General features: G+C 40.4%; 2 protein-coding genes across 6 annotated transcripts in view; one reads left to right on the forward strand and one right to left on the reverse strand.

Annotated features, from left to right (window-relative positions):
* Nucleotides 1–947: 947 nt before the first annotated feature.
* On the reverse strand, nucleotides 948–13,089 carry HSPD1 (heat shock protein family D (Hsp60) member 1). 4 transcript variants are annotated; one of them, XM_049888903.1, is made up of 12 exons: nucleotides 13,026–13,089; nucleotides 11,573–11,748; nucleotides 10,193–10,445; nucleotides 7,937–8,019; nucleotides 6,825–6,920; nucleotides 6,208–6,301; nucleotides 5,611–5,779; nucleotides 3,643–3,742; nucleotides 2,724–2,969; nucleotides 2,109–2,283; nucleotides 1,678–1,856; nucleotides 948–1,558 (listed from the first exon to the last, which is right to left on the reverse strand). In XM_049888903.1, exons 2-12 carry the CDS (start codon nucleotides 11,744–11,746, stop codon nucleotides 1,406–1,408), a joined length of 1,722 nt encoding a protein of 573 aa, XP_049744860.1. In that variant the 5' UTR covers nucleotides 11,747–11,748; nucleotides 13,026–13,089; the 3' UTR covers nucleotides 948–1,405. The 4 variants fall into 4 exon arrangements, with proteins under 4 accessions (XP_049744860.1, XP_049744858.1, XP_049744857.1 ...); XM_049888901.1 differs by lacking the exon at nucleotides 13,026–13,089 and adding an exon at nucleotides 12,838–12,930; XM_049888900.1 differs by lacking the exon at nucleotides 13,026–13,089 and adding an exon at nucleotides 12,648–12,738.
* Nucleotides 13,090–13,097: 8 nt separating this feature from the next.
* The window catches only part of MOB4 (MOB family member 4, phocein), a 59,850-nt gene continuing 58,456 nt past the window's right edge, over nucleotides 13,098–14,491 (forward strand). For both annotated transcript variants that reach the window (XM_049888910.1, XM_049888909.1), the window contains exons 1-2: nucleotides 13,098–13,295; nucleotides 13,955–14,119. In XM_049888910.1, coding sequence (XP_049744867.1) covers nucleotides 13,293–13,295; nucleotides 13,955–14,119 — 168 coding nt within the window. In that variant the 5' untranslated portion in view covers nucleotides 13,098–13,292. The remainder of the gene's footprint in view (nucleotides 13,296–13,954; nucleotides 14,120–14,491) is intronic.

Below are 14,491 nucleotides of genomic sequence, written 5' to 3' on the forward strand. Positions count from 1 at the left end.
CTCCATACCCAACAGCCCTCTGGCACTAAACTTCTAATCATAGTGCTATCTCCTCAGATCAACAAGGGTTGCAATTACGTCTCTACATAAATGCACATACACGTGAAATTTTTTTCAGTATATCTGTTTGGAGTACCTGCTATCTGCCAGGCACTAGCTGCAGTGGTGACAGATTCAATACAGTCTATTCTTGTGTGCCTTGGTGCTTGCCCAGAATTTAAGTAGCTTATAGGAATTCCTTCCCACCTACAGCAGGTCCAGATTATATAGCTACAAGAAACATGTATTAGGTCCTTGCACAGGTGAAAATAAAAACATTATTTACTGTTACACAAAATTCTGTCCCTTAAATGAATAATCTAGTAAATCTACAAAGCAACAGGTTGTATTTTGCAAATCAGTATCTGCCCCAACATGCACACCCAGGTAGTTTTAAAAGCAAGCCAGGCTTCCGTAATATATTGTGAAGATCAAGTACTTTCAACTGGAAACGATGCTCTTTATGTTTAAAAAAAAAGTGAAGGCATTGGACTGTGACAAGCAAGTTATGGATGTCCTCGTTATCCATACTTGGGTGGCATACCGCTCCTTCCTTCCACTGAAAATACTCGTAAGACATGCCTTCCTCATTTATGACTACCCAGCAGGAACCTGTATCCTCCTACATTATGCTGGAGATTGGCAGCAATAACCATAGTCTCCACAAGAAATAATAGGTAGCCCTTTCTTTATGACTAGGCCTACAACACAGTATTTATCGTTCCCACAAGGTTCATCAAGGTTGTCACCTTTTTTAAAAGTTCTCCTTATTACCAATGTAATTACGTAATATAATGTGCAGTAAAGAAACGTGAAATATGAGTGGAATGTTTTACACACGCCAGTCCCCCTTTCAAGTGGCTTTCATTTCTCAGTTCTGTTAGATCATGGAAAGGTTAATACAATAATTAACTTTAAACAAGTTTTTATTACACAAAGGTTGTCACATAATTGGATATTTCTCTACTTTTGTACACAATTATTCTTGTTCTCCACAGAAAGGCTGCTTCTCATCTAGTGATGGCAAACACTAAAATCCTGATTTTAACAGAATAGTAAAAATGCCTCAGTGATTTAAGCTGAAAGTAGTACACTGGTACATTGCTCTTGCACCCAGTTATCAGGAATGTACAAATGTCTTTATTCAAAAATACAAAATAAATTATCTGTAGGCATGGACAATGACAGGAGTAAACCATTATATACTGTCAACTGAAACCAGTAACTGATGGTTATAGTGATTTTCTTATCAGCCAGCCTTTTCTTTCTTCATTTTCTTCGACTTCTCTGAAGTTAATGGTGAGGAACGCTGCCTTGAGCTTCCTGTCACAGTTCATTAATAAATGGTAAAGCACTACTCTAGCAATTAGAACATGCCACCTCCCATACCACCACCCATTCCACCCATGCCACCCATGCCAGGGTCCTTCTCTTCTTTAGGAATTTCTGTGACTACAACTTCTGCTGTGGTTAACAGAGAGGCCACTCCAGCAGCATCCAATAAAGCAGTTCTTACAACCTAGAAAAAAAGTTTGATGAAATATTACTTTTCCCTTGATAAAATACTAGTAAGATTTAATGAAGATTTCATCTCTTAAGTTCTACTGTTGAATTTTTAGGATGTGTTCAACTACTTACCTTAGTTGGATCAATGATTCCTTTTTCTACCATATTCACAAAATCTCCAAGCATAGCATCATAACCAACTTCTGGGGAACTCTGCATAATCTTCTCAACTATCAATGATCCTTCAACACCTGCATTCTTAGCAATGGTCATTGCAGGAATTTTGAGTGTTCTCTTAATAATTTCTATACCTATAAAGAAAACCAATTTTAGTAATTTTAGCTCTCTTTTGTATTACATTTCTACTTGTAAGGGTAATGATACAGGAACAACCTAACTGGGGAAATCACAGGTCAAATCATTCTCCTGGAAACTCGGTACATCGTTATCTCGGTTTCCTTCTTTTATTCTGGAAATTGCTTTGTTGTTTGTTGTTCCATTTAGTGGTCAGAGACAATATTCATCAGGCCACAAATAAATTCATTTGTAAGGTAACTGCTTACCAATTTTTTGATCGTCATTAGCTGGAGTTATTGAGTCCAAGGCTGGAATGCACCGAAGCAGAGCACAACCACCCCCAAGAACAATGCCTTCTTCAACAGCTGCTCGTGTTGCATTGAGGGCATCTGTAACTCTGTCTTTCTTTTCATTCACTTCCACATCGCTTGTCCCACCAACCTAAAGATTAAAAAGACTTCCAGTTAGTACAGTGTCTCCCATCCAAGATGCGGCCAAAAAAAGTCAAACCATTTAGTTTACTTAAAGCAATACTATAAAAAGGTTACTTATCCACACTAGAAATTTGTTATAAGTGACTGGATGACTAAGTGGCTGAGAGGGTGAATGGAGAGTCCCATAAAAGGCAAACTACACATTAACCTCCTGGTGCCATTAAGAAAACAACTTTTATTGAACAGAGCCCCACTCCAAATTCAACTCTGCTTTGAGAAAGGAATGAATGACTCAGTAAAAAAATACATTTTATGTATTAAGTGTCTCCATGATGAAGTTAATTCCTCAAACACTTGTTTACAGACTCAGCATTATTGGGAAATACAACAGAAACAAAATCATCCTTGGGCTCAGAACCCAGGCTTATTCACAATAATGCACCTTACTTTTAGCACAGCTACTCCGTCAGAAAGTTTTGCCAGGCGTTCGTTGAGCTTTTCCTTCTCATATTCGCTAGTTGTGATTTCTAACTGCTCAATGATTTCTTGAATACGTTTTTCTATTTGAGCCTTGTCACCTTTTCCTTTCAAGAGCATGGCATCATCTTTGGTCACAATGACCTCTCCAACTTTTCCTAAATCATGAGCTTGAACATCTTCAAGATTTAGGGTCAATCCCTCTTCTCCAAATACCTACAAAAATGTTAAAAACAAACCAGTTATAGGGTACAGTTTTTTCACCATAACAAGTTTATTCCTATTACACTGTGCAAGTGTTTTGATGAGAAAAACATCTTGAATTATGCTTGAAATGTGAAATTTCAAGACCAGTGCTAATCTAAATAGGTATTACCTTATTTGAGAAAATACAAACTCAAAATACTCCTCCAAAGTCACACTTCTCGGTCGAACCAGGACTAGACTCTAGGCCTAAATTCATCAAGTCCCAACTCCTACCTACTACGGTCTTCTGTCTTTCTTGGGCTAAGACTCATAGCAAGTTAAAGATAAAAGGGATCTTAGCGTTAACGGAGCCCTGGTGGCGCAGTGGTTAAGAGCTATAGCACGCTACAGCTGCTAACCAAAAGGTCAGCAGTTCAGATCCACCAGCTTCTCCTTGGAAACCCCATGGGGCAGTTCTACTCTGTTCTATAGGATCAGAATCAACGGCAACGGTTTTTTTTTTTTTTTTTTAGCATTATTTAATATAATTTCCAATTCCCAAACATCAAAGAGAAATAGATTAAACAAACTGTTCAGATGAGAGCATCTCACTGTGAAAAATGCAAATTCACTTACAAACTTCAAACCTAGAAGTAAAAATAACATTCAGTATACAAACATCACAATTATTTGTTTTACTTACTGCACCACCAGTAGCAATAGCCATGTCTTTAAGCTGGTTCTTTCTATTGTCACCAAAACCTGGAGCTTTGACTGCTACGACCTGAAGACCAACTTTTAGCCTGTAGAGAATAATCGATTATAAAATTTAAAGTTAATTGAAGAGCCTAACTCAATTTTCCTCAGGTTTTGATACTACTATGACTTACAAACCCCACCCTTTTTCTTTTTGCTTCCTAGCAACTTTTGGTCAAATTAAGTCAAAAACAACACGAGACAGAGCTGTTTTCCATTCATGTGTATGTTAATATGTGACTATCTTAATACACTGCTGACCTTACATTCCAGCTGAACAGCTGCAACCCAGAAGCAGAGATGTCAAGCATCACAGTAACTTAAAGGATGCAGTGATAGTTATTTTATGAATGGTGGAAAAGAGTTTTAATTACTAAATATTAAATTTGGGGGTCACCCGCTAAGCATCTTCTACCTCGTGGGTACCATTTAACATTAGATTTACTATTAAAGCCAAGTTTGAGTAAGCATTATCTTCCCTTTCATTCAGACAGGTATCCTCAGGAACAAGCATCACAGGGAAGCAAGGAGTATTCTGAATTCAGTTCTTTTACAAATAAATTTAACTATTCCCAATACTAGCAATTTTACCAGTTAACAGGTACATAGGATATACAATCAAAGAAATGTCCATTTGAGACCAAATCGTGAAACAGAAAAATATACAAACTTTAAGACACAGCTGTATATGTTAAGGAGCCAAATAAAAACCATAAAAGGAATAAGCAACTATGATATGCTAAGTGAATTAGACATTCAACTTCAGAGCTATCAATAAAATTGCTCAATGAAAACTCTGCAGACCTGTGGCTTTTTAAATTTTTGTTTCAAATACCACACATAACCAAGGCTTCTGTAATTCAAAAAAGCAAATCCAAGCTAACAAAAACATTCCATGATAAGCAAGCTCACAGCTTTTGAGTCACATATCAAAGTATTCAATCTACTATTTTCATTTGTCCAATTTCAATATAAAATATAATCAAGTTGGAAAATCTCACTTCTGACATACCTCAATTCTATTAGAATATAATTTTTATGCCCTACGATTCTATTTACAGTACAAACATTAGCTGTCTTAATGCTGCAACTGTTACGTTACTAAATTAAATGCATCAGGTAAAACCAGAATAAAATACTTGCCATTAAGTTGATTCTGACCCCATGTGTTTCATGGCAGAACTGTGCTCCATAGGGTTTTCATGGCTGTGACCTTTTGGAAGATCTCCAGGCCTTTCTTCCAAGGTGCCCCTGGGCGGTTCTGAACCACCAAACCTTTTGGTTAGCTGCCATGCGCTTAACCACTTGTGCCACTCAGGGACTCTACTTGATCAGTAAGTACACTTAAAATCTAAAGTTTTGAGAATGGCAGCTATCTATCTCTTTAGACAAAATTATAATTCTGAAAATATTTTTTTGCCGGAAAACAAAAAAACCACATGTACCTTCAAAGCAACTTCAAACGCTTAAAAAGAGAATGCCACTCCTTACTAAATTTGGTTAACTCACTTGGCTGGTAAATGAAAAAGCGGGCAGTTCAAGTCCACCTGGAGGCACTTTGGAAGAAAGGCTTGTCACTATATTCCAGAAAAATCAGCCACTGAAAACCCCATGGAGCACATCTGTACTCTGACACACACAGGGTCACCCTGAGAATCAGCTCAATGGCAACTGGTGGTATATACTAAATTAGACTCTTATAAGAAAGTTGTACAAAGTGGTAAAGACTTTGAGGCCCCATTCGGATAGAGAAAACCACTGTAAGTGGTCTGAGGATTCAGTTAACACATCTGCATTATACACTACAACTCTAGATATAAAACTCAGTGGATGAATTGTGGAGATACATAAAGAGATTTCAAATAATACAAAATATTCTCTCATCCAAAAATGTAAAAACATCAAATACTATTACCTGTTCAAAACGAGAGTACTTAGAGCTTCTCCATCAACATCTTCGGCAATTATGACCAAAGGCTTACGGTGAGCATTGGCAATTTCAAGAGCAGGTACAATGGACTGGACACTAGAAATTTTCTTTTCACTCAATAGAACATAGGCATCCTGGAATTCACATTTTTGACCTGTAAAAGCAAAGAACATTCCAAACTAAATTTAAAAAACTTTATAATGTTCTGAAATTGACTGCAACTTATTTACATTGAAAAGATATAAACTACAGTTTCAATAAACTAGAGACATTTTAAAAACAAATATGCCCAGTGAATGATTTATCATTAACTTTCACAGTATCTTTTCTTGTGACTCATTATGGATTTCCGGATGTTCTGTTGAGATTATATATGCTTGATCTTTTTCTTCAAAAACTTGACCTTTTCCTTACTCAAAAGTGACTGGTGAGTTCCTTAAGTTTTTCCTTTCATTCCTCATATCCAACAGCTTTTAAAACACAATTTACTTTTTAGAGGCATGAAACCAACTAATGCCTACACTTTAACACATTATTTTAATATTTTAAAAAAATATTTCAGTTATTCAGTTTTGCTCTTACCTTTTGATGTATTAATAAAGTATGGGGAAATATAACCTCGGTCAAACTTCATGCCTTCAATAATTTCTAATTCATCGTTCAATGTTTTTCCATCCTATGAAAAGTAAAAACATTAGTTGTATGAATTTCACTGAAGAAACACAAAACGTGTAATCAATCATAGACCAGATTTAAAGACCCCATTGGTTGTAAGGGTCCAAGTAGGAATACATAAACGCCCCAGAGCATTCAACTCCATTCCAGTAAAAATTTGGAAAATACGTATTTTAATGATCTCTACAGCAAGAAGACAGTATCATTTAAGTTAAGAAGGATTCATAAGAGTATTTAGAAAGAACCACCATTGCTGACAGCAAAGCTAAAATTCAATTTTACAGCAAGAAGACAGTATCATTTAAGTTAAGAAGGATTCATAGGAGTATTTAGAAAGAACCACCATTGCTGACAGCAAAGCTAACAATTCAAATAAGCACTTTGTACAGGTACTGACACTACATATCAAGTAATGAAATAGAATATTCAATTTGAAACACATTTAGATCGAAGTTTTCTATTTGGAAAACTCAGTTTTGATCATCAGATACTGCATCTCAAGCCATCATTAAAAACACATGTACCTTTACTGTGATGACACCCTTTCTTCCAACCTTTTTCATTGCATCAGAAATGATGTTGCCAACCTCTTTGTCTCCATTTGCAGAAATCGTAGCAACCTGAAAAAATGCAAGTTATTCTTCCAAATTAAAAGGCAGTAATTACTCCTACTTGATACCTCCACGCCCCATGCTGCCAAAATACTTAGGGTAGGAGTTCTAATGAAGCGTTGGCACTGTCATTATTTGGCTGCCTTACTTTGACAAATATGAAATATAAGATTATCCTTATAAACAGAAACAATAAAAATACGGGCTGACTCCACTGTTTTCCTCTATTACCTTTCTTGGCAAGCACAGCTTACAAGCCGACAAAAATTATACACCTTTGACAGTGGCTAAAGAATATATTCCATATACATACAAGTCAGTTTTTACGGCCATGGAAAGCTAAAATTGCCCGTTATAACTCAAATTTACACAACTTTTCATTGCAGCATATAGGCAAGAGATGGAAAGAGCCTACATTTCCAACAACAGATGAATGGACAGACAAAATGTGGTAAATTCATACACTGGAATTATTACTCAGCCACAAAGGGCAATGAAGTCCTGATACAAGCTACATCATAAATGTACCCTGAAAACATGCTGAGTGAAACAAATCAGCCACAAATGGACAATTATTGTATGATTCCGTTTATATGAAATATCTAGAGTAAGTGTATAAAGACCAAAGTTTATTAGCCCGGAGAAAGAGTGGACAGGAAGGAAGAGGAGGACTTAATACTTAGGGGACACTGAGCTTCTGTTAAAAATACAGAAAAATTTGGGAATGGATAAGGTTAATGGTTGAACAACATGATGAACATGTTAATGTCACTGAACTGTACATGTGAAGAATGCTAAAGTGGCAAATGCTTTGTTACAAATACTTATTGTAAACAAAAAACCCTCATTACATGGTCATTGGATCGTTTTCAAATGTTTCAGCAGTAAAAAGAAATGCCTCTAATGTTGGTAATTGTGGTAATATTGTTCTGAAATTGGTATGTGATTATGGAAAAGAATCAGTGTTAAAGAATAAAGAATTTCTAATTTTAGCTTTATTGTAACATATTACAAAAAATCCTTACCTGAGCAATTTCTTCAGGAGTTGTCACAGGTTTAGACTGCTTCTTAAGTTCAGCAATTACTGCATCAACAGCTAACATTACACCTGGTTCACGAGTAAGTGTCATTATAATCCTAATATTATGACTTCCAGGTCAAGTAGACAAAATAAAGTTCAGACTCACAATAAATATTTTAATGCCTTAAGAGTCTATATACAATTCCTGGGCCAATGCTGTTCCTAATCACATAATTGATGGCATGCTCTGAAACAGGAATGCCAAGTTTAAATAGTAAACGAAATCCCACATCACCATAACCCATTGCTGCCAAATCAATTCTGACTCATAGCAACCCTATAGTTGTTTTGAAAACTGGACTAAGATTGATTTAACAGTTTGAAGACTTTTATCACTCAACTTATTCTGTATAAGCTATTCTCTATGCAATTATGTTGCCTGTTTCCAATAAGGTCACCCAATATGTCTCACCTCAGTTAAATGACACACAAAATAAAGGGCCAAAAATGGATTAACACTCTTTTACTTGCAAAACTAATTTAACAGATGCATGATTACCAAACCCATTGCCTCTGAGTTGATTCCAACTCACAGCAACCCTATAGGACAGAGCAGAACCACCCCATACGGTTTCCAAGGAGCAACCTGGTGGATTCAAACTGCTGGCCTTTTGGCTGGCAGTTAAGCTCTTTACCACACTATTAAAAGGTAAGAAAGAAAAGTGCTACAAAAATTAAGACACTGTCACACAATGGTATACTACGCATCGATAAAGAACAGTGACAAACCTGTGAAACATTTCGTAACATGGAGGAACCTGGAAGGCATTATGCTGAGTGAAATTAGTCAGGTGCAAAACGACAAATACTGTATAAGACCACTATTATAAGATCTTGAGAAATAGTTTAAACCGAGAAGAACACATTCTTTTGTGGTTATGAGAGGGGGGAGGGAGGGAGGGTGGGAGAGAATTATTTACTGATTAGATAATAGATTAAGAACTACTTTAGGTGAAGGGATGGACAATACTCAATACAGGGAAGGTCAGCTCAACTGGACTTGACCAAAATCAAAGGTTTCCTGGATAAACTGAATGCTTCGAAGGTCAGCGGAGTTGGGGTGGGGGGTGGTTGGGGACTATAGCTTCAGGGGACATCTAAGTCAATTGGCAAAATAAATTCTATTAAGAAAACATTCTGCAGCCCACTTTGAAGTGTGGCGCCTGGGGTCTTAAATGCAAACAAGTGGCCATCTAAGATGCATCAACTGGTCTCAACCCACCTAGAGCAAAGGAGAATGAAGAACACCAAGATCACAAGATAATTATGAGCCCAAGAGACAGAAAGAGCCACATGAACTAGAGACTTACATCATTCTGAAACCACAAGAACTAGATGGTGCCCGGCTACAACCGATGACTGCCCTGACAGGGAGCACAACAGAGAACCCCTGAGGAAGCAGAACAGTGGGATGCAGAACCCAAATTCTCATAAAAAGACCTGACTTAATGGTCTGACTGGGACTAGAAGAATCCCGGCCGGTCATGGTCCCCAAACCTTGTTAGGCCAGGATAGGAACCATTCCCGAAGACAACTCATCGGACAATGGGTTGGAGACAATGGGTTGGACAAAGATGCTGATGAGGAGTGAACTACTTTTATCAAGTGGACACTTGAGACTGTGTTGGCATCTTCTGTCTGGAGGGGAGATGGGAGGGTAGAGAGAGTTAGAAACTGGCAAAATGGTCACGAAAGGACAGACTGGAAGGAGGGAGCGGGCTGACTCATTAGGGGGAAGAGTAAATGGGAGTGTACAGTAAGGTATGTAAGTTTTTATGTGAGAAACTGACTTGATTTGTAAACTTTCACTTAAAGCACAATAAAAATTATCAAAAAAAAAAATGTAGGAAAAAAAAAATTAAGACACTGCTTTCCTACATCCTGAATGACGTAGTTTCTTGTTTACCCCTTCTTTGAAAAACATCAAAATTGTATAATCCCTCTTCTCTAATATTACAAATTTACTGTTTTCAAGGTACACAGTACATCTGTATCTTCCCATAAACTACTGCCTCTTTAGGGAAACAAAGCCAATCTTACATTTCCCTCCTTAACCCCTAGCACAGTGCCTACCACATTCAATCAGTTAAGATTTTTTAGTAAAGAGGAGGAATCAATTTTTTAACAAGCACTTTCCTTAGGTCCTGGGAACCAACACCGTATTATCAAGACACTTTGATAAATAAAAAGACATTCCTACCTCTCCTGATTTCCACTGGGTTAGCACCTTTGCTAATCTTCTCAAAGCCTTCCTTGGCAATAGAGCGTGCCAGGACAGTAGCTGTGGTGGTGCCATCCCCTGCCTCTTCATTCGTGTTATTGGCAACATCCTGAACCAGTTTGGCCCCAATATTCTTGTATTTATCCTTTAAGTCAATGGACTTTGCAACGGTTACACCATCTTTTGTTACTTTGGGACTTCCCCAACTCTGTTCAATTATCACTGTTCTTCCCTAGAATCCCAGAGAAGGGGAAAAAAAGACAGGGCCATATACTCTTAGTAATTAGACTAAAACAGAATGAACAATCTTAATAATAGGACAGTTACTTGAAAGCCTCAACGCATGATGTGTCCTTTTCATCAGTCCTGCAGCATGAATCTCAAGGACAAGGTCAACAGTCAGTTCATAGGCAAATAACCTCTGTTACTCAGCCAAATACATAATTTTTGATAAGGTATTATGAGAAATAAAGATTCTAACAACTAAAAGATGTCATTTTATATAATGAACAATAAATCAATACCAAATTGGTAGACCATTAATGAAATTTTAGAACATTCTTCACATTATTTGTACCTAAATTGTGCTTAGTGCCTAGTATCTTCAGAACAAGTACTCACTTTAAAATTTACTTATCAAGGCAAGAACAATAAGCTCCATCCAAGCTTATTTAACATTAAACCTCAAATCCGGCACAAGTAGTACTGGCAGGTTTGGGATTTGAACCCACCGACGTTGCTACTTTCTATTCATGAGGCATGCAAATGCCTGTGTTTTACAGTTTGGATTACTTTGGTATCTGAACTGTCTTCAATCTAAAATGGAACACCACTCAACCACACACCACCGTCAAAGGCCTCCTCTAGATGTTTATTACCTCTGAAACTATTTAGTCAAATAAGATTTTAAACTATAAATGTGCTTTAGAACAAGAATAGCAGAAAAACTCTCGGTAAAACTAGCATACAAGCACATACTTTAGGTATTATGGGAGATAAAAAGTTACACTCTGCCCTCTATACCCAGCACTAACTACTGGAAAAAGGTCCAAAATGTAAGTGAACAAGCATGCGATATGAGTTCCATCTTGAGTTTAAGAATCCATCTTGAGCTATGAATTACCACTCCATTACATCACACACTATGCAAATTATTTTTGAAACTTTGGCTGAAACACTAGGTTTTATGACCTTTACAGTTAAGGACAAAAAAATTAACCAATAATTTGTAACTTTTTAATGTAAATTTGGTTTTCTCAAAAAATGGATACCAAAGTAACACTACATAGTTCAGTGTATCTATCTGCAACAGTAAGATATCATTCCTCAAATATCATAATTAAAATAAAATACTGATACCTTTGGCCCCATAGTAACGGCTACAGCATCAGCTAAAAGATCTACTCCTTGAAGCATTAAGGCTCGGGCATCTGCACCAAATTTTACATCTTTGGCATAAGCCCGAGTGAGATGAGAAGCCAGTACCCTGGATACTGGCCTCATTTGTCGAAGGACTGCAGGTAATCGGAGCATTTCTGGAGGAGAAAAAAAGCAGATGAGTACTAGCACTACTCGAGGTGCGCTGCAGCTCAAAACACGCCACCTGTGCAATAAATAAGAAACGTTAAGTATGACCTCTGCTAGCCACAGAACGCGCCACGGCTTCAGAACACCAGCTACTAGCAAAAGCTTAAATCAAAAGGCTCAATAGTGCCTGCTCTGTAACACAAACACAAAGAACACCCATTTCCTTCTCCATGACCACCTTCTCCTGCCGCTAAAAACGAGGTAATGTTTCACAGCTAAATTGGCCCTCTAAACAAATCCCCTCCATTGGCGCTCCTAAAAATCCAAGCCAGCTGGAGAGAAGCACGTTATACACCAGAGCGACTAGGGAAGTGAAAATATTCCTGACGTTGCAGAAATCCGCTCAGGAAAAACGGATTTCATGTATCCACCCGCGGCTACTGTATCAGACCAGCTAGCAAGACCGCGATGCTGGCGGGGGCCACCCGGCCCACTCCGCGCGACCCCAGGTATCTGTCCATCAGAACACCCCCAGCAAGGTCAAGGGTGGAAGCGCCGTACCCCTACTGCCCCCGGAACTGAACTCGGTTCCCACGCGGCAGCGACCACCGTCGGCCACGAGCGGGTTGCACCAGAAGGCCCACGTGAACACAACCCTTCCCCTCCCCCGCCCCGCAGACTCTACCCGCGGAATGAGCCCTCCCTCCCGCGTCCTGCCCAGGCCCGCGCTCAGTGCCGCACGTGATGAGAGCCCACATAGACTAGTGAGGCCTGGCCCAGTCGGACCAGGCCTGCAACGCCGCGGGGAACTCCTGGCTCTCGCTCCGCCGGCCACACTGAGGCCGGGCCGCAGCCGACGAAGCAAAGATTTGGGGTCGGAGGCATCAGGGTGAGGCGGCCCGCGTACCTGCGGGGCGGCGGGCCGAGCGAGAGCGCAGAGAGACAGGCCGTCAGCGGCGAGTGAGGGACAGAGTGCAGGACGCACACGGCAATGAGCCCGTGTCCCCTCCCCCTGCCGTTCCCCCCGCCCCGCCGCACCACACGTGTGGGCGACTCCCGCCCCCTCCCCCGGGCCGGGCCCTGCAATCTGTACGCACCGCGCGCGAAGCCCGCCCCTTCCTACGCGCGCAGGGCCAGGCCAGCGGGCTCGGCCCCGTCCAGTCCGCTAGGCTAGTTCCCGGGCCGCGCTCGGTTCCAGAACTTTCCGGAAAGCACCGCGCTTTCTGTAGGTCAAGGGTTAAATTGCATCATTTCCGGGGGGGGTACGGAGGGATAGTTCCTTCACCTCTTCGGGTGGCCTAGAAAAGCCTAGAAAGAACTGCTCAATTCTTCCGCCTCCAGATCCTCGCGTCAGCGGCCTGCGCAGCGCTCTCAGACGAATCGCTGCACGCGCAGGTGCGACCGCCCCCTCGCAGGGTGGGGCGGGGGCCGGGAGACCGCGCCTGCGCGCTGGCCGCTCTTTTCCCACTTTCACGTGTCCCGAGGGCCAGATTGCAGGCCTCTCCTTGCGGCGGCGTAGCGAAGCTGGGTAGGGGCTGCAGCTACCAGAACTATGGTGAGTCCCGTGTGGGCTGGAGGCTGGCGGGGCTGGGTCGGTCTGAGGCGCATGGAGAGCCCGGAGAGCCCCGTTGGGGCCTGGCCGGAGAGGCAGGGGTGACTTAGTGTCCGCCACTCGCCTGGACCGTGGATAGAGGAGACCCTCAAGGAGAAGTCGTCCGAGCCGGAAGGCAAGGGCCTAGCCTACCCTTCCCAACGCCGAGGGCTGTTCTCGCACGTGTCCTGTTGCAGCATGAGTGTGGGGAAGGGGGCGGGAACCCAGACACGCGGGGCGGCCAGTTTACTTCTCCGCTGGGTCTTTGTGTAATCTGTTGGAGAAAGAGCATGACCCAGGAAGGGGGATTGTCTACATTTCCTGAAAATTTCCAGAAAAACCTGCGGCAGGAAAATACTTGACCTTGAAATAAGCTGAAATTGCCCTTAAAGCTGGTACAGTTACTGACTGGAAGAGCAACGACGACTGCTAACAGATACAGGGAATGGAAAATTAAACGTGGACTGTAGAGTGGAACATTGAAATTTGATTCCTCTATTAGTAATATGATTTTTGGTGTTTATTTTTGAGAGCTAGAATGTGTCCTTCGATGTAACGCCTTCATTGGTATTGCTTGTTCAGAATGTGATTTTTTGCTACAAGTAAAAACTTCGTCTCTACAGGCAGGACAGGCATTTAGGAAGTTTCTTCCCCTCTTTGACCGAGTATTGGTGGAAAGGAGTGCAGCTGAAACTGTAACCAAAGGAGGCATTATGCTTCCAGAAAAGTCTCAAGGAAAAGTACTGCAAGCAACAGTAGTAGCTGTTGGATCCGGATCTAAAGGAAAGGTAAACGAGGTCTAAAAATTTTTTTGTGTGCGCAGGGAAAGGGTGGAATAAGAAATCATGGTTTATTATTAAAAGCAGCCTTTTTAATAGCTGTGCCATCTTAAAATCATTCCGTGGTTCAACCACCTTTAATCTGCTTCTTCGACAAAAAATGATTGTGAGATTTTTAGGATGGTGATTTCCAGATTATTAAAATTACAGTTAAAATGAAAGATTACGGTTCAGTTAAAGTGCCAGGGCTTTAAGAATTTAGAGCGGTTTTGTTGGAATACCTATGAAAGGAACAGTTTGAATTACCATTCCAGGTATTCTCGGATTTAGTGGCTGGATCTTAGGTCTCTTAAGTGTGTCAGCCAGAATACACAGTAAATG

The sequence above is a fragment of the Elephas maximus genome, chromosome 6, assembly GCF_024166365.1.
Source record: "Elephas maximus indicus isolate mEleMax1 chromosome 6, mEleMax1 primary haplotype, whole genome shotgun sequence".
Lineage (NCBI taxonomy): Eukaryota > Metazoa > Chordata > Mammalia > Proboscidea > Elephantidae > Elephas > Elephas maximus.

Bases quoted from the DNA above. Each gene is read 5' to 3' on its own strand.
- HSPD1 (XM_049888903.1), bottom strand. From the start codon at position 11,746: ATGCTCCGATTACCTGCAGTCCTTCGACAAATGAGGCCAGTATCCAGG. The intron at 8,020-10,192 runs GTAGGAATGTCT...CTCGTGAACCAG, and splicing joins CCCAGTGGAAATCAGGAGAG to GTGTAATGTTAGCTGTTGAT. The intron at 6,302-6,824 runs GTACATGTGTTT...TACTTTTCATAG, and splicing joins AGGGTGTCATCACAGTAAAG to GATGGAAAAACATTGAACGA.